This window comes from Puma concolor, chromosome E4 (assembly GCF_028749965.1).
Source record: "Puma concolor isolate L17-30 chromosome E4, mPumCon1.1.hap2, whole genome shotgun sequence".
Classification (NCBI taxonomy): Eukaryota; Metazoa; Chordata; class Mammalia; order Carnivora; family Felidae; genus Puma; species Puma concolor.
In genome coordinates this window covers 50,067,813-50,084,274 of record NC_141683.1, presented here as the reverse complement: position 1 = coordinate 50,084,274, position 16,462 = coordinate 50,067,813, and the positions used below count along the sequence as shown (strand labels likewise).

At 35.9% G+C, this 16,462-nt stretch overlaps 1 protein-coding gene across 13 annotated transcripts in view; it reads left to right on the top strand.

Moving 5' to 3' along the window:
* The window catches only part of RASAL2 (RAS protein activator like 2), a 361,137-nt gene that overhangs the window by 257,838 nt on the left and 86,837 nt on the right, over nt 1–16,462 (top strand). For 12 of the 13 annotated variants that reach the window (XM_086694779.1, XM_086694784.1, XM_086694783.1 and 9 more), the window contains one exon: nt 14,651–14,757. In XM_086694779.1, coding sequence (XP_086550905.1) covers nt 14,651–14,757 — 107 coding nt within the window. Of the gene's footprint in view, nt 1–13,654; nt 13,849–14,650; nt 14,758–16,462 lie in introns of those variants that run through there. The other variant, XM_086694786.1, reaches the window with a different exon arrangement.

Here is a 16,462-nt window from a genome sequence, read left to right as displayed (position 1 = left end):
AGGGAGGTAACTGCTAGTGTATTAATTTTATGGCATTTAACTTACTCAGTCTTAGATTGTAGTTAGTTATTTGTGTACCCACCTAGCACTCCCGTTTCTGCATAGTAGGGTCCTTCACTTAATATCTTGGCGTCTTCCAGAATAGCACTGAAGCGGTGCTTAATAAATACTTGTTTTGAATGAATGAGTGAATGAATGCTATTTTGATACCCAAAAGTTTGAGATTCAGCCATTTTCACAATTAGCCAACTCATTCTGTCAGAACTATCCTTTTCCCTCCTTTTCTCCACTGTTCTCTATTCTCATATCTGCAAGCACCATTTAAGGTACATTGGTAGCATTTGCAATTATTATTCAGTAGGTTGTAATTGTGTTTTCCAAATTCTAGAATAAGAAGCAAAATACTCAAATATTCTGTACTACTTTACATGTTCTAAACTGAATTTAAGTGATTTTTTTTCATTAAGTGAAGTTAAGTGATAGAATAATTCTATAAAAGAAGAATATCATTTTGACAAAACGTAAACATTTTCATGTTTCTAAGTGATTCTATTGACTATGGTTAACTACTTCATGTTGGTAACTTATAACTAAGATTACACCTAACATCAAGGAGAAAGTATATTCAATTCTAGCAAAATGGCAGACACCTTGAAAAATAATACAGAAACAACTAGAAATGTCACATTAATGAAACAAATGTTTTTAAGCTAAATGGTTGAACTCCATTCTTAGGAAGGAAAGGAAATCCCTTGGAAGAGAAAAAAGAAAACTAAAAATACAAGTGGTAAATTGTCCTGGGGGCATTTGCCAGTCTTAGAATCCCAGAATGTTGAGAGTTAAGAGCCACAAGATAGGAGATGGGCCTAGGGTCCAAATGAAGTGAGGAATTAGAACTGAAAGCCTCAGGACTCCTGGCTGGCTCAGTCTGAGGAGTATGCAACTCTTGATCTCAGAGTTGTGAGTTCAAGCCCCACACTGGGTATGGAGATTGCTTAAATAAATAAGACTTTTAAGCTTATTTATTTTAAGCTTAAATAAATAAGACTTAAAAAAAAAAGATTAGAAATACTCATACCATTGTTCCCTATAGGACTGGGTCCCTTGATGACTGAAAATAAGAGAAAAATTTGCTCATTGGCAAAAACTGACAAATCGTTTTTATCTTAGACTGGATTAGTCAGGGAGAGAAGAAGATAAAAATCCCATGAGAATTTATAACTACAGTTCTGATAAGGTAAAACTAAAATAGTGGACAACAAAAATATGTCAGATAGAAAGGAGGTAATTGGAACTGAAGTTTTTTAAGATAATTGAATTATTCAAGAAAAGGATAGAAATCAAGATTGGCATTAGGCTTTAAGTACATGTGTTGAAATGTTAAGGACAGCTATTTAAAAAATGGAAATAAAGTGCATGATTTCAAAAACAGTGGAAAAGAAAATGAATTTTTAATCTTTGACCAAGGATTTTTAAACCTTGGTCTGAACAGACTAAAAATCAGAAAAAAAGCATTTAAAAAAAAAAGGTGAGAAGAAAACACAGTAAGATGGTGGGGAGCCTGGGTGGGTCAGTCAGTTAAGCATCTGATTCTTGATTTCAGCTCAGGTCATGATCTCATGGAATCCATGAATCTCATGGATTCAAGCCCCATGTCAGGCTCAGCACTGACAGTGCAGAGCTTGCTTGGGATTCTCTTTCTCCCTCCCTCTCCTTCCCCCCCCCCCCCCCCCCCGTCTCTCTCCCTCTCCCTCTCCCTCTCCCTCTCCCTCGCCCCACCTCTCCCTCTCCCTCTCCCTCTCTCTCTCTCCCTCCCTCTCTCTCTCTCCCTCCCTCCCACCCTCGCTCTCTCTCTCTCTCCCTCCCTCCCTCCCACCCTCGCTCTCTCTCTCTCTCTTTCTCTCTCTCTGTCCTCCAAAACAAATAACTAAACATTTAAAACAAAAACACAGATGGTAAAAATAAAATCCAACTATATCAGAAAACACAATGTTAATTGCCAGACTCAGTATCTTTTTTAGTGTTGTGAATGAGAAAGACATAAAGATCCAGGAAGATTAAAAGTAAAAGGTTTGGGAAGATATCTTTGGCAAATAAAAGAAAGCTAGCATAGCCATGAAAATGAGATGAAATCGAACTTTATGTCAAAACCATTATTAGGAATAAAGGAGGTTACTACATAATGATAAAATATAGAAATTATTAGAAAGATATAACAATCTTACATGCACCCAATAACAGTCTCAATTTATAAGGCAAAAATTGACAGAAATATAAGGAGATTAATCTACAGTCTTATCTATAAAAATTAGTAAAGCTATAGAAGACATCAAAAACATAATAAACTTGGGGCACCTGGGTGGCTCAGTCGGTTAAGCGTCCAACTTTGGCTCAGGTCACGATCTCACAGTTCGTGAGTTCGAGCCCCGCGTCAGGCTCTGTGCTGACAGCTCAGAGCCTGGAGCCTGCTTCACATTCTGTGTCTCCTTCTCTCTCTGCCCCTTCCCAGCTCATGCTGTGTCTCTGTTTGTCTCAAAAATAAATAAACATTTAAAAAAAAACATAATAAAGTTAGTGGACATATATAAAATCCTGAATCCAACAATTATATAGTCTTATCATACACATATGGAATCTTCATGAAAACTGTCCACAGACTGGACCATAAATAAATCTCAACAAATTTCAAAGTCTTTATATCACACAGAATGCCTTCTCTTGATCCTGGTTGAACTAAGATAGAAATTAGTAACAAAAATTTACTTTAAAAAATCTTTGCTTTGGAAACTTTTAAAGTTACTTTTCTATGACTCTTTTGTCAATGAAGAAATAATAATGAAAATTGTAATATGGTTAGAAGTGAACATCCTGAAAATGGTACATATCAAAACCTGTAGGATACTGTGAAATAATTATTAAGTGAAATTTACAGACTTAACTTTTTATATTGAGAAAGGCTGAAAACTAATGAGCTAATTAACCATTTGTCTCAACAAGTTAGAAATTATATATATATATATGTGTATACACACACACACACACACACACATATATATATATATATATATATATATATATATATATATATATATATATATATATAAAATATATCTCCAAAGAAAGTTTAGGGAGAGAAATGATGAAAATAATAGCAAATGATAATGAAATGGAAGACAGAAATAAACATCATAGAATCAATAAAGCCAAGAGTTGTTTTATTAAAAAGTTCAATGAAAATAGATAAAACTGTCAAGATTTGATCAAGACAAAGAGAAAGCACAAAGAACCAATGTTACAAATTTTAAAAGAGGGGTGCATGGGTGACTTGTTGGTTAAATGTCTGACTCTTGATTTTTGGCTGAGGTCATGATTTCACGGTTCATGCATTTGAGCCCCATGTCGGGCTCAGTGCTGGCAGTGTGGAGCCTACTTGGGATATTCTCTCTCTCCCTCTCCCTCTCCCTCTCCCTCTCCCTCTCCCCCCCCTCGTTAAATAAATAAACTTAAGAAATGAAAAATGAAACACTGTTACAGAAAATCAGAGACTTGAAAAATAGGAAGGAATCTATCATGAACAACTTTATGATATTTGAAAATTTAGAGATATTGGGCATTTAAAGAAAGATGCAATTTTTAAAAATTGACTATAGAAGAAACAGAAAATATAAGTAGGCTTGCAACTTATAACCATGAAAGAAATTGAATCAGTATCTTAAAATTATCACCAGTTGTGGTTTGATTTCTTATGTAGCTTGACTTCCGAAAAAGAGTAATTGCTGGATTACACTTACATTAATATTTTCAATCAGTGACAATTCAGTTTTTCATCATAAATGAATTAATTGATATTCTGGTATCTAAATTGAAGAAGAAACTAAAAATCCTAGGAGCCCTGCTAAACCCTAAACGTGGCAGTTGAATCCCTATTGAGTCCCACAGGTGGTCAAGGTTCCCTTTGTGTTTAACTCTTACATCCTTTATTTAGAGGATTTCCTTAGAGAAAGAAAAAAAATTTCTTTCAAAATTTTCCTGATGGAGATGTACAAATAAAAAATTTAAGAAAATCAAGCTGAACAGATATCTAAAGAAAATGGAAATGAATAAGAAGAAATCAAGATTTAAACCTTATTAGGTTTAAATGTGCTTCTTAAGGAAACCTGGAGATATGTGAATTTTCAAAAAGAATGATTCCTAGGAAACATCTCAAAACTTTTAAGCCTAAGCTCTCATGTAGTTTATTTATCAAAATCTCAATTATAGCTGAAGATTCAAATTAATATACTGTACATAAAAAGACAGTGACTCTTAAACTTGACTATATTGTTCACTTTAATTCCATATGTGAATTAAAATAACTAGAAAACTGATTAATAATTTTACTATATATTAAGTTGAACCATATGACTTTGTATATGAAATAATATTTTACCACTTTAACATACATAAAAGGGCAATTCTATATCACCCAATATGTTTATTAAAGGAGAAAAAAAAGGTTGTCAGACTATACTGAACTATTTTTTAGTTGTGCAAATTTATTTGTTACTAATTATTATCTTTTATTTTGTTTTAGTACTCCTTGCAGACAAGCAAAATTTAGTATAGCTGGTTTATGAGAACATTGCATATTTAAAATTGAGAGAATTCTATTTACTAAAATTTGTTTTGTTTAAAAATTGAGGCAAGATCACTATTACTCAAATCTTAAATTATTTAAACCTCGTTCAAGACATCACTTGCAGAATACTGTATTGGGCAGGAATGTAGTTTGGTACCTGAAACTAAAGAACATATGATCAAGTAATATGAACTTCTACAAATGTATTAATTGGAAATCCAAGAAATGTCAATAATTAGAACTGGTTTTGTGAAAGTAGTTGAACTGACATTGGTATTGAAGGTCACCTAAGATTTGGCAGATAGGTGAAAACCATTAGCAAAATCAGACATAGGGAATGAATATGACCAGTTTGAGATCAAAGATCATCTGTCTAAGGCAATTTGTTGGAAGGTGCTGGCAGAAAAGAGGGACTGTGAAAGGTGACGCCAGGTGGTTTTTTTCAACCTATCTTAAGATCTCTAGGAAGGCAATTACATCAAGAAAGTAATGTTTTAGGGAAACTAATCTGGTAATGGTGAGCAGGATAGCTTTCAGCAGAAAAAGACAGGAGTCAGTGAGATCAGTTAGGAGAGTCCTGCCATGATCTGCATGAGAAGATAAAAAGTCCAAGACCAGGGTGATAGATGATAGTGGAAATAAAATGGACAAAATGAAGCCAACAGACATTTTGAAAAGAGATTTGACAACGTTGGTGGCAGATGGGGGTACAAATCAACAGCATAGGCTTCTCCGTCTTCTGATACCTTCACTAAGAATTGATATCCAATGTAAACATTTTTTTTTTGTACAGTGCTATATGCATATTTGGCCCTTACTACATGAATAAGTTCTCATCTGTGTATTAGAGGCCAAATATTTGTGTTTTCAGTACTTCAGTACTTTCTATTAATGCCTGTTTTTGGAACAAAACCCAAACTAGTCTTAAAAGTCCCTGGCATAATCAAGGACCAAATCTTTTTAGGTTTTTAAAGGTGAATACTGAAATCGTGGTATGAATAAATCAAAGATTTTACCCACAATTATTTATGAAAAATACTAATAGTGAGAACATATTAAGTCAGTTATAGAAAAAGTTTACAGTTCTTAAATCTCTGTAAGTTAGAAGACAGTGTCTTCCAGAGTTGAACATAAAATATTATTCACCAAAATGAAGTTGTGAGATTAAGTTTTACAAATAACTCAATCGAAATGCTCAAAAACATCATTTTATGCTGAACAATGTTTTCTTAAAGATTATTCCTTGTAAAGCCTAAGATCTTCATGCTATTTATCTATTTTTGTCTCATAGAATTGGCCTGAGTACTTACTCTCCACTTAGGTGTACTTTAGAGGGACAGGGTTTGGTCTTGTTTTTTTAACACTTCATTTTTTTAAGAGCAGTTTTAGGTTCATAGCAAAATTAAGAGGAAGGTACAGGGACTGTGCAGCCACCTTCCCCCTCATGCACAACCTCTCCCATTACCAGTATCCCCCACCAGAATAGTAACATTTGTTGTAGTTGATGAATCTGCATTAACACATCATAATCATCCAAGGTCTGTAATTTACATTAGGGTTCATTTTTGATATTGTATATTCTTTGGGTTTGGACAACTGTATAATGACATGTATCCATCATTACAGTACCACGCAGAGTTTTTTCACTGCCCTAAAAATCCTCTGTGCTCTATGTATTCATCCCTCCCACTAAGGTCAGGTTATTTTTTGGAGGACTTTTTATCACTTTTTAATTCAAGCAATCAGTATTAGATGTTTTTATAGGTTGTTTCCTGATTTGTTCACATTTTTCACCATTCCATTAGGCAAGACCCCTTTCTCCCTCTTTACCCCATTTCCTCACCTGTTTCTTGACTAGAATATTCTTATTAGCAACAGTGTTCCAGGATTGAGCATTTTCTTTCGTGGGCTTTTTTGCACTAACTTACCCCTCTAAGAGAATGATTTAATTCTTTTTTTTTTATTTTAATTTCTATATGTGTGGTGACAAATGTTAGAGTTATTGTGATCATTCACAATATATACGAATATCAAATTATTAGGTTGTACATCTGAAACCAGTATCAATCTGTATGTCCGTTATAATCCCTCAGTTAAAAAAAATTTTTTTACAGTTATTTAGTTTTGAGAGAGAGAGAGAGAGAGAGAGAGCGTGAGCAGGGGAGGGGCAGAGAGAGGAGACACAGAATCCAAAGCAGGATCCAGGCTCTAAGCAAGCTGTCAGCACAGAGCCTGACGTGGGGCTCGAACCCATGAACGGTGGTGAGATCATGACCTGAGCCGAAGTCAGACACTTAACTGACTGAGGCACCCAGGCGCCCCTATAATACTTCAATTTTAAAAAAGAAATGCATATCAGATTTACCTAGGAAACTTTTTGTAATATTTATGCCTAGGCTGTACTCTCCCCTTCCCCAAAGGTTGTAATTCAGTGGGTCTGAGCTGGGCATCTGTGTTTTTATTTATTTATTTATTTATTTATTTATTTATTTATTTATTTTTAATTTTATTTTTAATTTTTTAAAATTTACATCCAAATTAGTTAGCATATAGTGCAACAGTGATTTCAGGAATAGATTCCTTAGTGCTCCTTACCCATTAGGCCCATCCCCCCTCCCACAACCCCTCCAGTAACCCTCAGTTTGTTCTCCATATTTATGAGTCTCTTCTGTTTTGTCCCCCTCCCTATTTTTATATTATTTTTGTTTCCCTTCCCTTATGTTCATCTGTTTTGTCTCTTAAAGTCCTCATATGAGTGAAGTCATATGATTTTTATCTTTCTCTGACTAATTTCACTTGGCATAACACCCTCCAGTTCCGTCCACATAGTTGCAAATGGCAAGATCTCATTGTTTTTGATTGCCGAATAATACTCCGTTGTATATATATACCACATCTTCTTTATCCATTCATCCATTGATGGACATTTGGGCTGTTTCCATACGTTGGCTATTGTTGATAGTGCTGCTGTAAACATGGGGGTGCATGTGTCCCTTCAAAACAGCACACCTGTATCCCTTGGATAAAGGGCATCTGTGTTTTGATTAAAAGATCTACAGCTGGGGCACCTGGGTGGCTCAGACAGTTAAGCGTCTGACTCTTGATTTCAGCTCAGGTCATGATCTCACAGTTCTTGAGATCAAGCCCCGTATCGGTCTCTGTGCTGACAGGGTGGAGACTGCTTAGGATTCTCTCTCTTTCTGCCCTTCACCCACTCACACTGTCTTGCGTGCTCTCTCTCTCTCTCAAAATAAATAAACATTAAAAATAATAATAATAATAAAATAAAAGCTCTACAGCTGATTTGAATTCACAGCCAGGCTGGCAAATCACTGGTTAAGTGGAATGCAATGTGATAACGCATTATTTTTTTTATTGAAATATAATTAACAGACAGTGTCATTATAGTTTCAGTGATTCTGTACATTACTCAATGCTCACCACAATGATACAATGCTAAGTGATTTACCTCTCTTTAATATATGAAGAATTGTGTGTATGTTGTTAAAGCCCTTTGAGTTATTTTTAGGAAGAAGTAGGAAAATTGGGGTCTCCATGATTATTTATCTTATTTCTTCTCCATTACAGCATATTATACAAAACACAAGGAGAATAGGGTAACATGCAGAGTAATTAAAGGTACAGACTCTAGATCCAGACTGTGTGAGTTCCAATCCTGATTCTACCCTTTACCAGCTGTGCAAACATGGACAGAGTAATAGAATCTTTTCTTGTTTTCTTATCTGTAAATGGAGGCGATAGTTCCAGAGAATTGTTGTGATGATGGAAGAGATACCTCCTATAAAACACGTGGCATGTAATAAGGAATAATAAATGATAGTTTGGTGTTGCAGGTATGCTCGTTATGTTTTTATCATTATTATTACGATCCTTGGTGGTTATCACTAAGAACCAGAGATCTGCTTTGTGTTTGAATCTTAAGCTACCATGTAGACATCCATGAGCTCTTTTCTTAGCCTTTCTGGTTGAGACTGCTGTTTGCACTAAAGCTATTCTCTGCTATCCCATCCACTATCATCATGTGAAGTCCTAAGTTGAAGAAATGAAGTACTTGTCTATGTCCAAACTCCTTGACCAGAGAGAAATCAGTATATTCTCCTATTATATTAATAAGAAGGAATTTTAAAAATAATAATAATAGAGAATAAATTTGTTGAAGTAAAGAAAAGGTGGGGAGACTGAATGGCTTTACTTCCTGAGAATTCACCACGTTTGTGTACTTAGCACCAATTGGTTTGGATTGAAGTCAGTGTCAAGGGCATGCAAACTTGAAAGGTCGGCTTGTTTGAGTGAAGTCCTGCAGTCTAAGTGATACAAATTGGATAAATTAAAGTGGCTCTGGGGATTTGTATTTCAGAGTAGCTGAATGGTAGTGACTGTCCTGTACATAGGCTTTAAAGCTGTAAAACTGGGATACAGCAGAAAATGTCCTACTGAAAAGCAGGTGGATGAAGTCTATAAACGCCCAGGTGCTACAGTGTTAGCAACTATATAAACGCAATATGTAATTTTCTTCTCTTTGTTCTTGTCACTTTTCCTTTACAACATTGTTCTCCAACTGAATCTTTAAGGTCCCATTGCCTTTAGGAGTCTTCCAGAGAAACACAAAATCTCATTCTCCTGAAGCCTTTCCTCTTTCACCTTTTGCCATTTGTTTTGAGGTCCTTCTTGACCGAATACATACAGACCCATTGTCTAATAGTCTTCTTTCCTTCTTCTTTTTCCCTTCTGCTCCTGTGGGAAAGGAGTTCTAATTTAGAATTCACAGCATGAAGAGAGAAGTTCTTTGCTTATCTTATTCATTAATAACTTGAGCCACTGACATATCCTATCTTATTTAGTGTCATCATTTACACAATATCAGGGCAAATAGACGATAGTGGAGTGGGCTCATTCGCAGCAGCACCCTGAAACTTCAGTGACGTGAATGCGTACACAAACACAATTTGGTGTGTAACTTTCTGTCAGGCTTGATTGAAATGTTACTGATTTTTAAAAAGGTTTTTGAAGTGAACTAAAAAGTTCCCCTTTCTAGACTAGAATAATATTGGAACACTTGTTTCCTAAATATAATACCCAAAATATTAAAGGGGCCTGTGAATAATTATAATGGACAGAGCCTCCCTGTTCATTCATGTTTGATAATTCTGTGCACAAAACTACTAGAATTGACCCGGGTAGCCCTTCATCTGAAGTATTCAGGCACACAATATATGCCACACCGACTGCATCTGTGAACATGTAATGTTTTTCTGATCTGTCATAACTAGAGACTTTTGCTGTGAGAAGGGTATTTTGGTTCCTTACATCATTGTCCAACAAATTAAAACTTTAGAAGTATCTTTCTACATTTTGGTTATTTTTCATGTTGAATTTTCTGAAATTACTTTCACATTGGTAACTATTATTTTCTTCTTTTAAATTTGGCCCCACACTCATCCAAGAGAATAATAATTGTTACCACCTGAGGGGCCCAAAGATTAAGGCAGATAGATACCAGACCCAGCACTTCGCACAAAACACTCAATATTAGCTAAAATTATCATAAAAATACTTCTGCCTTAGACAAAGTAGTCACAAAAGAGGTGCCTAAATAACTTTTATAGTACATCTTTTTCTCTTCAAAGAAATTATTTTGAACCATTTCTTAACGATGGTAACTTATTCTAAGAGTGACACACATTATCAGAATTCATGACACCTGAGCCCTGGTATTTATGTTAAGTGTGTGCATGTATGGCATGATGGCAAACAAACTTTGGTTAAATATGACTGAAAAAAAAGGTAAATGTAGGAGCGCTTGGGTGGCTCAGTCAGTGAACGTCCGACTTGGGCTCAGGTCATGATCTCACAGTTCGTGAGTTCAAGCCCCGTGTTGAGCTCTGTTCTGACAGCTCAGAGCCTGGAGCCTGCTTCAGAGTCTGTCTCCCCCTCACTCTGCTCTTCCCTGCTCATGCTCTGTCTCTCACAAAAATAAATAAACATTAAAAAATTAAAAAAAAAAAGTAAATGTACTTGATGCTTGTAGATATTTGGCCATAATGATAACAGATACAACAGATACCTTTCTCATTTAGGATATTTTCAGGGGCTTTTGGAACCTAACCCTCAGTTAATATGATAAACATTTCCCTTTACTCTCTTTCCAAACATACAATATTCCAGAATTATTTCAATCACACTCATTATTCAAACTCCTGAAAAGAAAATACCTAAGAAAGTGCCAGTAAGTGTATCTCTCCATAGGGTTTCTCTGTGCTTTATTATACCTTTTGGTGAAATGTGCTTGACCAGGTGGTTTTTCATTTCACAGTAAAAACCTGAAGTCTGCACATATAGGCCTACAGAGCCTACATGGTCTGAGCACACCTCCATAGCCTCAGGCTTTCTGCTGCTACTTACTGGTCCCTTACGCGCTGGCCTCCATGCTGCACTTTACTCCAGGAGCTTTGTATTGGCTTCCCCCTGCCCGCAGTGTTCTTCCCTAATCAACCTACAAGGCCGACTTCCTCACCTCATCTTCTCAACGCAGCCCCACCCATTCACTGTAATTACTATAGTGAAATTACTACACCTCGTCATCTCCTTTACACTGTCCTGCTTTTTGTCTTCCTTGATGCTTTCTGACATTTCTTCTCGATAAGTGAATTAAAGTCATGAACAGTACAACTATTAGGTTCTAAAGGCAGACGTTGACTTCTGTCTGTTGAACAAGCACATCCTTCACCAAAAGTGCCTTTGCCCCTATAATCATCCAGCAGAAAAGATGAAATGGCTTACACAGAATCACACAGATAGTTGGGAGAGCACCCAATCGTTCGCTTTGTTCAATAATGTTCCCTGCGGAGCTACGTTGGAGGTTGTCTGTCATCATTTTAAGTTGTCACTTCATCTTGGTTCATACCCAGTGGCAAAGGAAATGAAGAGATAAATTTAAAACTTAACCAGGCTTTTCTATTTTATAACTTTTTGTGCCTTTCAATCTGCAGGTGGAAAATATCTTTAGAGGATGAGAAAGTGAATACAATGGTTTCAGACCTTAACTGAAACAATATTATAAGTCTCTGACTCAGTCTTAGAGAGTGAGCATATTTTAAAATAACTGTAATTAAATATTATGACTATGAAAGGAACACTAATTCTTGTAGCAGGTGAAAATAATGCAGGCGTCTGTAACGTGAGTGGGGGCAGGGGAGAGAGCCGTCTAATTTTGGTCTACTGGAACCGGTATAGATTTTCCTTCTAACTCAGCAGAAAGGTGGCTTTAGGGGGATAGTAGCAGCTTTCCTTTCTGCTTGGAGATTTCAAGTTCAAGGTAGCTGGGCCAGTTTAATATGCAGGCCTGCCTGTGACTAATCCAGTGAGTTGTTAATTCGGCCCTTGCTGATGCTGCCACCATGGCTCTGAGCGGCCACTGGTGCTTGGGTATACGTTCCTTTGCTCCACTTTGAAACAGTTCCGAATCTTCTGAAAACGAAAGAACTTGGGTATTCAAGGGCCTTTTTTTGCATCTGCAGATAAGTTGCCTTGTTGTGGGGGCTGAGAAAGTCAGGGAGTGTAGACTTCTTCTCATTGGCTCATGCAGCTTCTTTCCTTCCTGTCTTTTCCCTCGTCAATGTCAATTGTTCAAACTTCAAGAAAAATTTAATTTCCTCTTTTTGAACCTAGTAATATTCTCTAAGCTACACCAGAGTTGTGATTTTTCTCAAGGTACAGAAAGAGAATCTAAAAGAGGAAGAGAAGTACAACAAGTAACGTATTTGTTAGAGTTTAACATGTGGTTGCTCATTTTAGCCAATATAATTTCAAATTGTTAAAAGCACTGAAATATATTTATTTAATGAGTTCATATGCCTGAAAACTATAATTAGATGTTTGAAAGAAAATGAGGAAATGTTTCCATTTTTTTCCTTATCCAGAACATTGGAAATTAAGGAAAACTGTTTCCTGGATCATTTTAGTCTTGCTAATGGAACTTATTTTCCTCCAAGTTTGGTTTCTCCATCAATTATTCAGAGATTAAAATATATTATACTGTAATATTTAATCTCATGTATCTTCTAATTATAGGTTATTATCAGAGGAAAGATGAGATTTTCTTGTGTCTTCACCAGACCCTCTCCCCACCAGCCTGCCCCCCATATATTAGAAATGCCTAACTTGGATAATCATTCTTTAAAGTCACGTTCCTAAAGTCTGAAGGTCTTGTTGTTCGGAGTGCTTTGCAAAGCTGGTTTGTTTAAATTTGGTGCTTTGTGCCATTGCCGTGAATTTTAGCTAATTGTACTGCCATTTTTTAGAAGTCATGTGTGCCTAATTCTGAAAATGGCTTTGTGCATTAAGGCTCATTTAACCACTGATGGTTAGAGAGAAGTTGAGAGACTTAACAGTCATTGCTCATAATTTTAAAACAGTGATAGCATGGGACTTTCTTGTACTGCAGGCATATAAGACGCTATGTTGGCAACCTCTGTCATTAGCAATGTTGCAATTTGGCTTATGTCTTACCGGTCAAGATGTCACACAGAAGATATGTTTAGTTGTGGAAAGAAAATCAGTGTCCAGCATGCAAAGATGGTAATAGGGTAAGCACTTCCAATTGGATTTTCATAGGAGGGATTGATTTGTGTGCATTACTAGGTCTGTGTAAAATGGTGTCCTTTTGGCACTAGCTGAATATAAATTTCAGTAAATGTTTTTTTCTTGCTGCGGATTAGTGTAATACAGTGAAATTTTCTGTAACTGAGGGGAGGCAGTGGTTGGGCGTCTGCTAATAGCCTGAAAGTAACTAATGAGGATGTGCAGTCGGAACGATTGATTGAATAGCTGCAGTCCTGTGTGTTTCTTTCTCGCTTGCTCTCTCTGCAAGCTGTAGGGAGGGAGGGGGAAGAGCAAGACACAGGGAGGGAGCGAGAGAAAAAACGCTTTCTCTTAAGTAGAAGTAGCACGGATCCCAGGGGCCAGGAGGCCAGAAATGGAAGTTTAAACTGCATCTATCTTTTAAAGGGAGAACAGCAGGAATCAAAATGTCAGTCTCCGGAGTCACGATTTACTCCTTATTTTTTAAGATCTGGAAGATAATACAGAGTACTTTTTTTAGGATGTGTTTTTTTTCCTTGTCCATGTTGAGATTATCTAATGTTATCTGAGAAGCTGGATTCCTATATGTCTGTCAGTTGACGTGGAGATGGGAAGCAGTTGTGATAAAGGTATAATATGTGTATATCTATCATCTGTGTGCGTGTGTATGTGCATATATATATGCATATATTTATATCACTCTGTGAAAAAAATGTTTAAATGTAACCTTAATGTAGTGTACAGTAATTAAATTAGAAAATATCACATCATCTGCAAAATCCGAAGCTTGTTAGGTCAGTTTGAACAGATTTAGGAATACAGAGTAAGATCTTAGTAAGGTCATATTGCCAGCACAAGGAGAAGCTGATCTATTTTTATATCTGCATAGGCATATATGTTATTTTATCCTAGCAGCAGCTTTCAGTCGCCTCATGGCCCTTTGGTTGCAGTCTGGCGAATCATCTTATCTGCACAGAACTGAACTTTGACCTTTGTGCAGACACCATCGAATCATGTACAACACAAGACTATATTTTGTTCACAAGAATGCCAAAATTGTCTTTGGATTCTGTTAACTCCTGTGTTGCTGACAAATAGAGAAGTATATTCATGTACTGCGAGATGCGAATTTCAAGTGAATTTGTAGATCTTAAACATAGCTCAGAAAATGTGAAAATATTTTTTATGTGTGCACAGATGAAATTATAATCTGTCATGCTAAAGCGGATTCTTAACTGTGACCAGGTCTCCCTAGTGTCTTGATAGTTCGAATACCACAGAGAGAAACAGAGAAATCATGTGGAGATAGAATGTAATATGCCTTTAAAGGAAACTGATTTTTTGTGGGGGAGAAAACCCCCAATAATTTTACATTGTAGTCAAAGATCCTAAATTTCGGTTTCTTAATGATGTTTCTTTCTTCTTTTCCAGAGGTGCCGGCAGAAAGGTCCCCCCGCAGACGGAGTATCTCAGGGACCAGTACATCAGAGAAACCCAACTCCATGGACACTGTAAATACCTCACCCTTCAAAGTACCAGTAAGTGCTCCTCCTCTCTAAAAGATATTTTACTTTTCTCTCCTTTCTTCTTAGAGACAGTTACTAAGGAATCCATACATTTTGCTCAAGAATTTCTTTATAATACTGAAGTTACAGGACACAGTTATCAACTTATGTAGATTAACTGTGGTTAATGTCCACCACTTTGAGTAGAAGGTTTATTACATTTTAGGGAATAATTATTAAATTCAAATTCCTCTGACCTACAGAGTACAAATCTTTGCAGGATGCCCTTTTATGAAGTTACTAGTGAAAATCTGTTACCATTCTGTAAGGATGCTGGTAGGATTTTTTTTTTTTTTGGGAAAAGTTTTTTGGTTTTTGGTGTTTTTCGTTTTGTTTTGTTTTGTTTGCCTTGAGCTAGAGGATAAACAGTGAATGATGGGACTCATAAAGTTGCAGAGCAGATTATCGGAGAATTAGACGATTGTGAGTTCTATTCCTGAGACCTGGCCTGTGCTTTGCTTAAGCCATCTTTTGGATGACCATCTAAGTGCTTAAGAAATACCCTGGAAGAAATATTCCTTAAACTGACTAGGCAGTACTAAGAGTCAGTATTAAATATTGAATGCTGAGATCAGAAGGCTAGAAGCGATCAGGTCAGCTGACCAGCACTTGCAGTCCTGTTTTGTACCTTTTTGATATAACTCTGAGTAACCCAGATTTTAATCCATCCATTTTCTTTGCTTATTTAATAAGAAATATACTGCCTAATTATATCATTTCAGTAAAACTTATTGTTTTTAAACTTGAAAAGAGTAACTATCATGAAGCTGGTCATTATTGTAGGTACAATGGAAAACACTATAAAGTAGAAGTAGACTTTTCTACTGGGGGGAAAAAAGATGATTTTCTTTTAATTCAGCTAAGTTAATATGTTGTATTCCTTATTTATATATTCCACTACTTTTTGTTTTTTTAAGTTGGGATAACTCTGTAGGTTGAAATGATATTTTGAGATATATAAGCTGGTATTCATTTATAAGTCAACCAACATGAATGTTTTATTTTGGATTAACTCTGAAGAGCAAGATTTCCCTTTATTGTCTCTCAGTGTCTTGTAGCATTTTTGAATATCTGTTACTGTGTGACACCTTCCAAATGTTTACAGATTCTCTCATTTTTAAAGATCACAAGCAAGATTGGATTAATATTCTAACAATATTATGACGGAATGATAAAATATCAGATTTCATTCCTTTTACCAAATTTCTTTCTTCCATAGACCTAGCTTCCCACTTAAATGTTTGGGTTTTTTTAATGAATGAAAAGGGCATTTTTTTTTTTTTTCTCTTCCCTCCCCTTCTTGTCTTCCTGATGAAACAGAAATCAAATATAGTGAAACTGACTATCCATACACAGTGTTTGGTGAAAAGGATTGAATTAGAATTTGTAATTTTCATACAAGCCTGCTAAAATAGAATGGTTAATTCTTAATTTTTTTTTAAAGTCAATAACTGAAGAAAAATATCCTTCTATAACATTCAAGTACTTCTATTGAATCTGAAGTTCATGACTGGGCTTTTTAAGTTTGAATTAAGAACAATAATTTTCATTTGTATTTAAACAGTTGATAGCTAATTTGAGGTTTACCTTAATAATACTAATTACTCTTGAGTAAAAGTAATAAACCAATGATGCACATACATGATGGTGAGCACTCCTTTACAGACCATTTATTCAG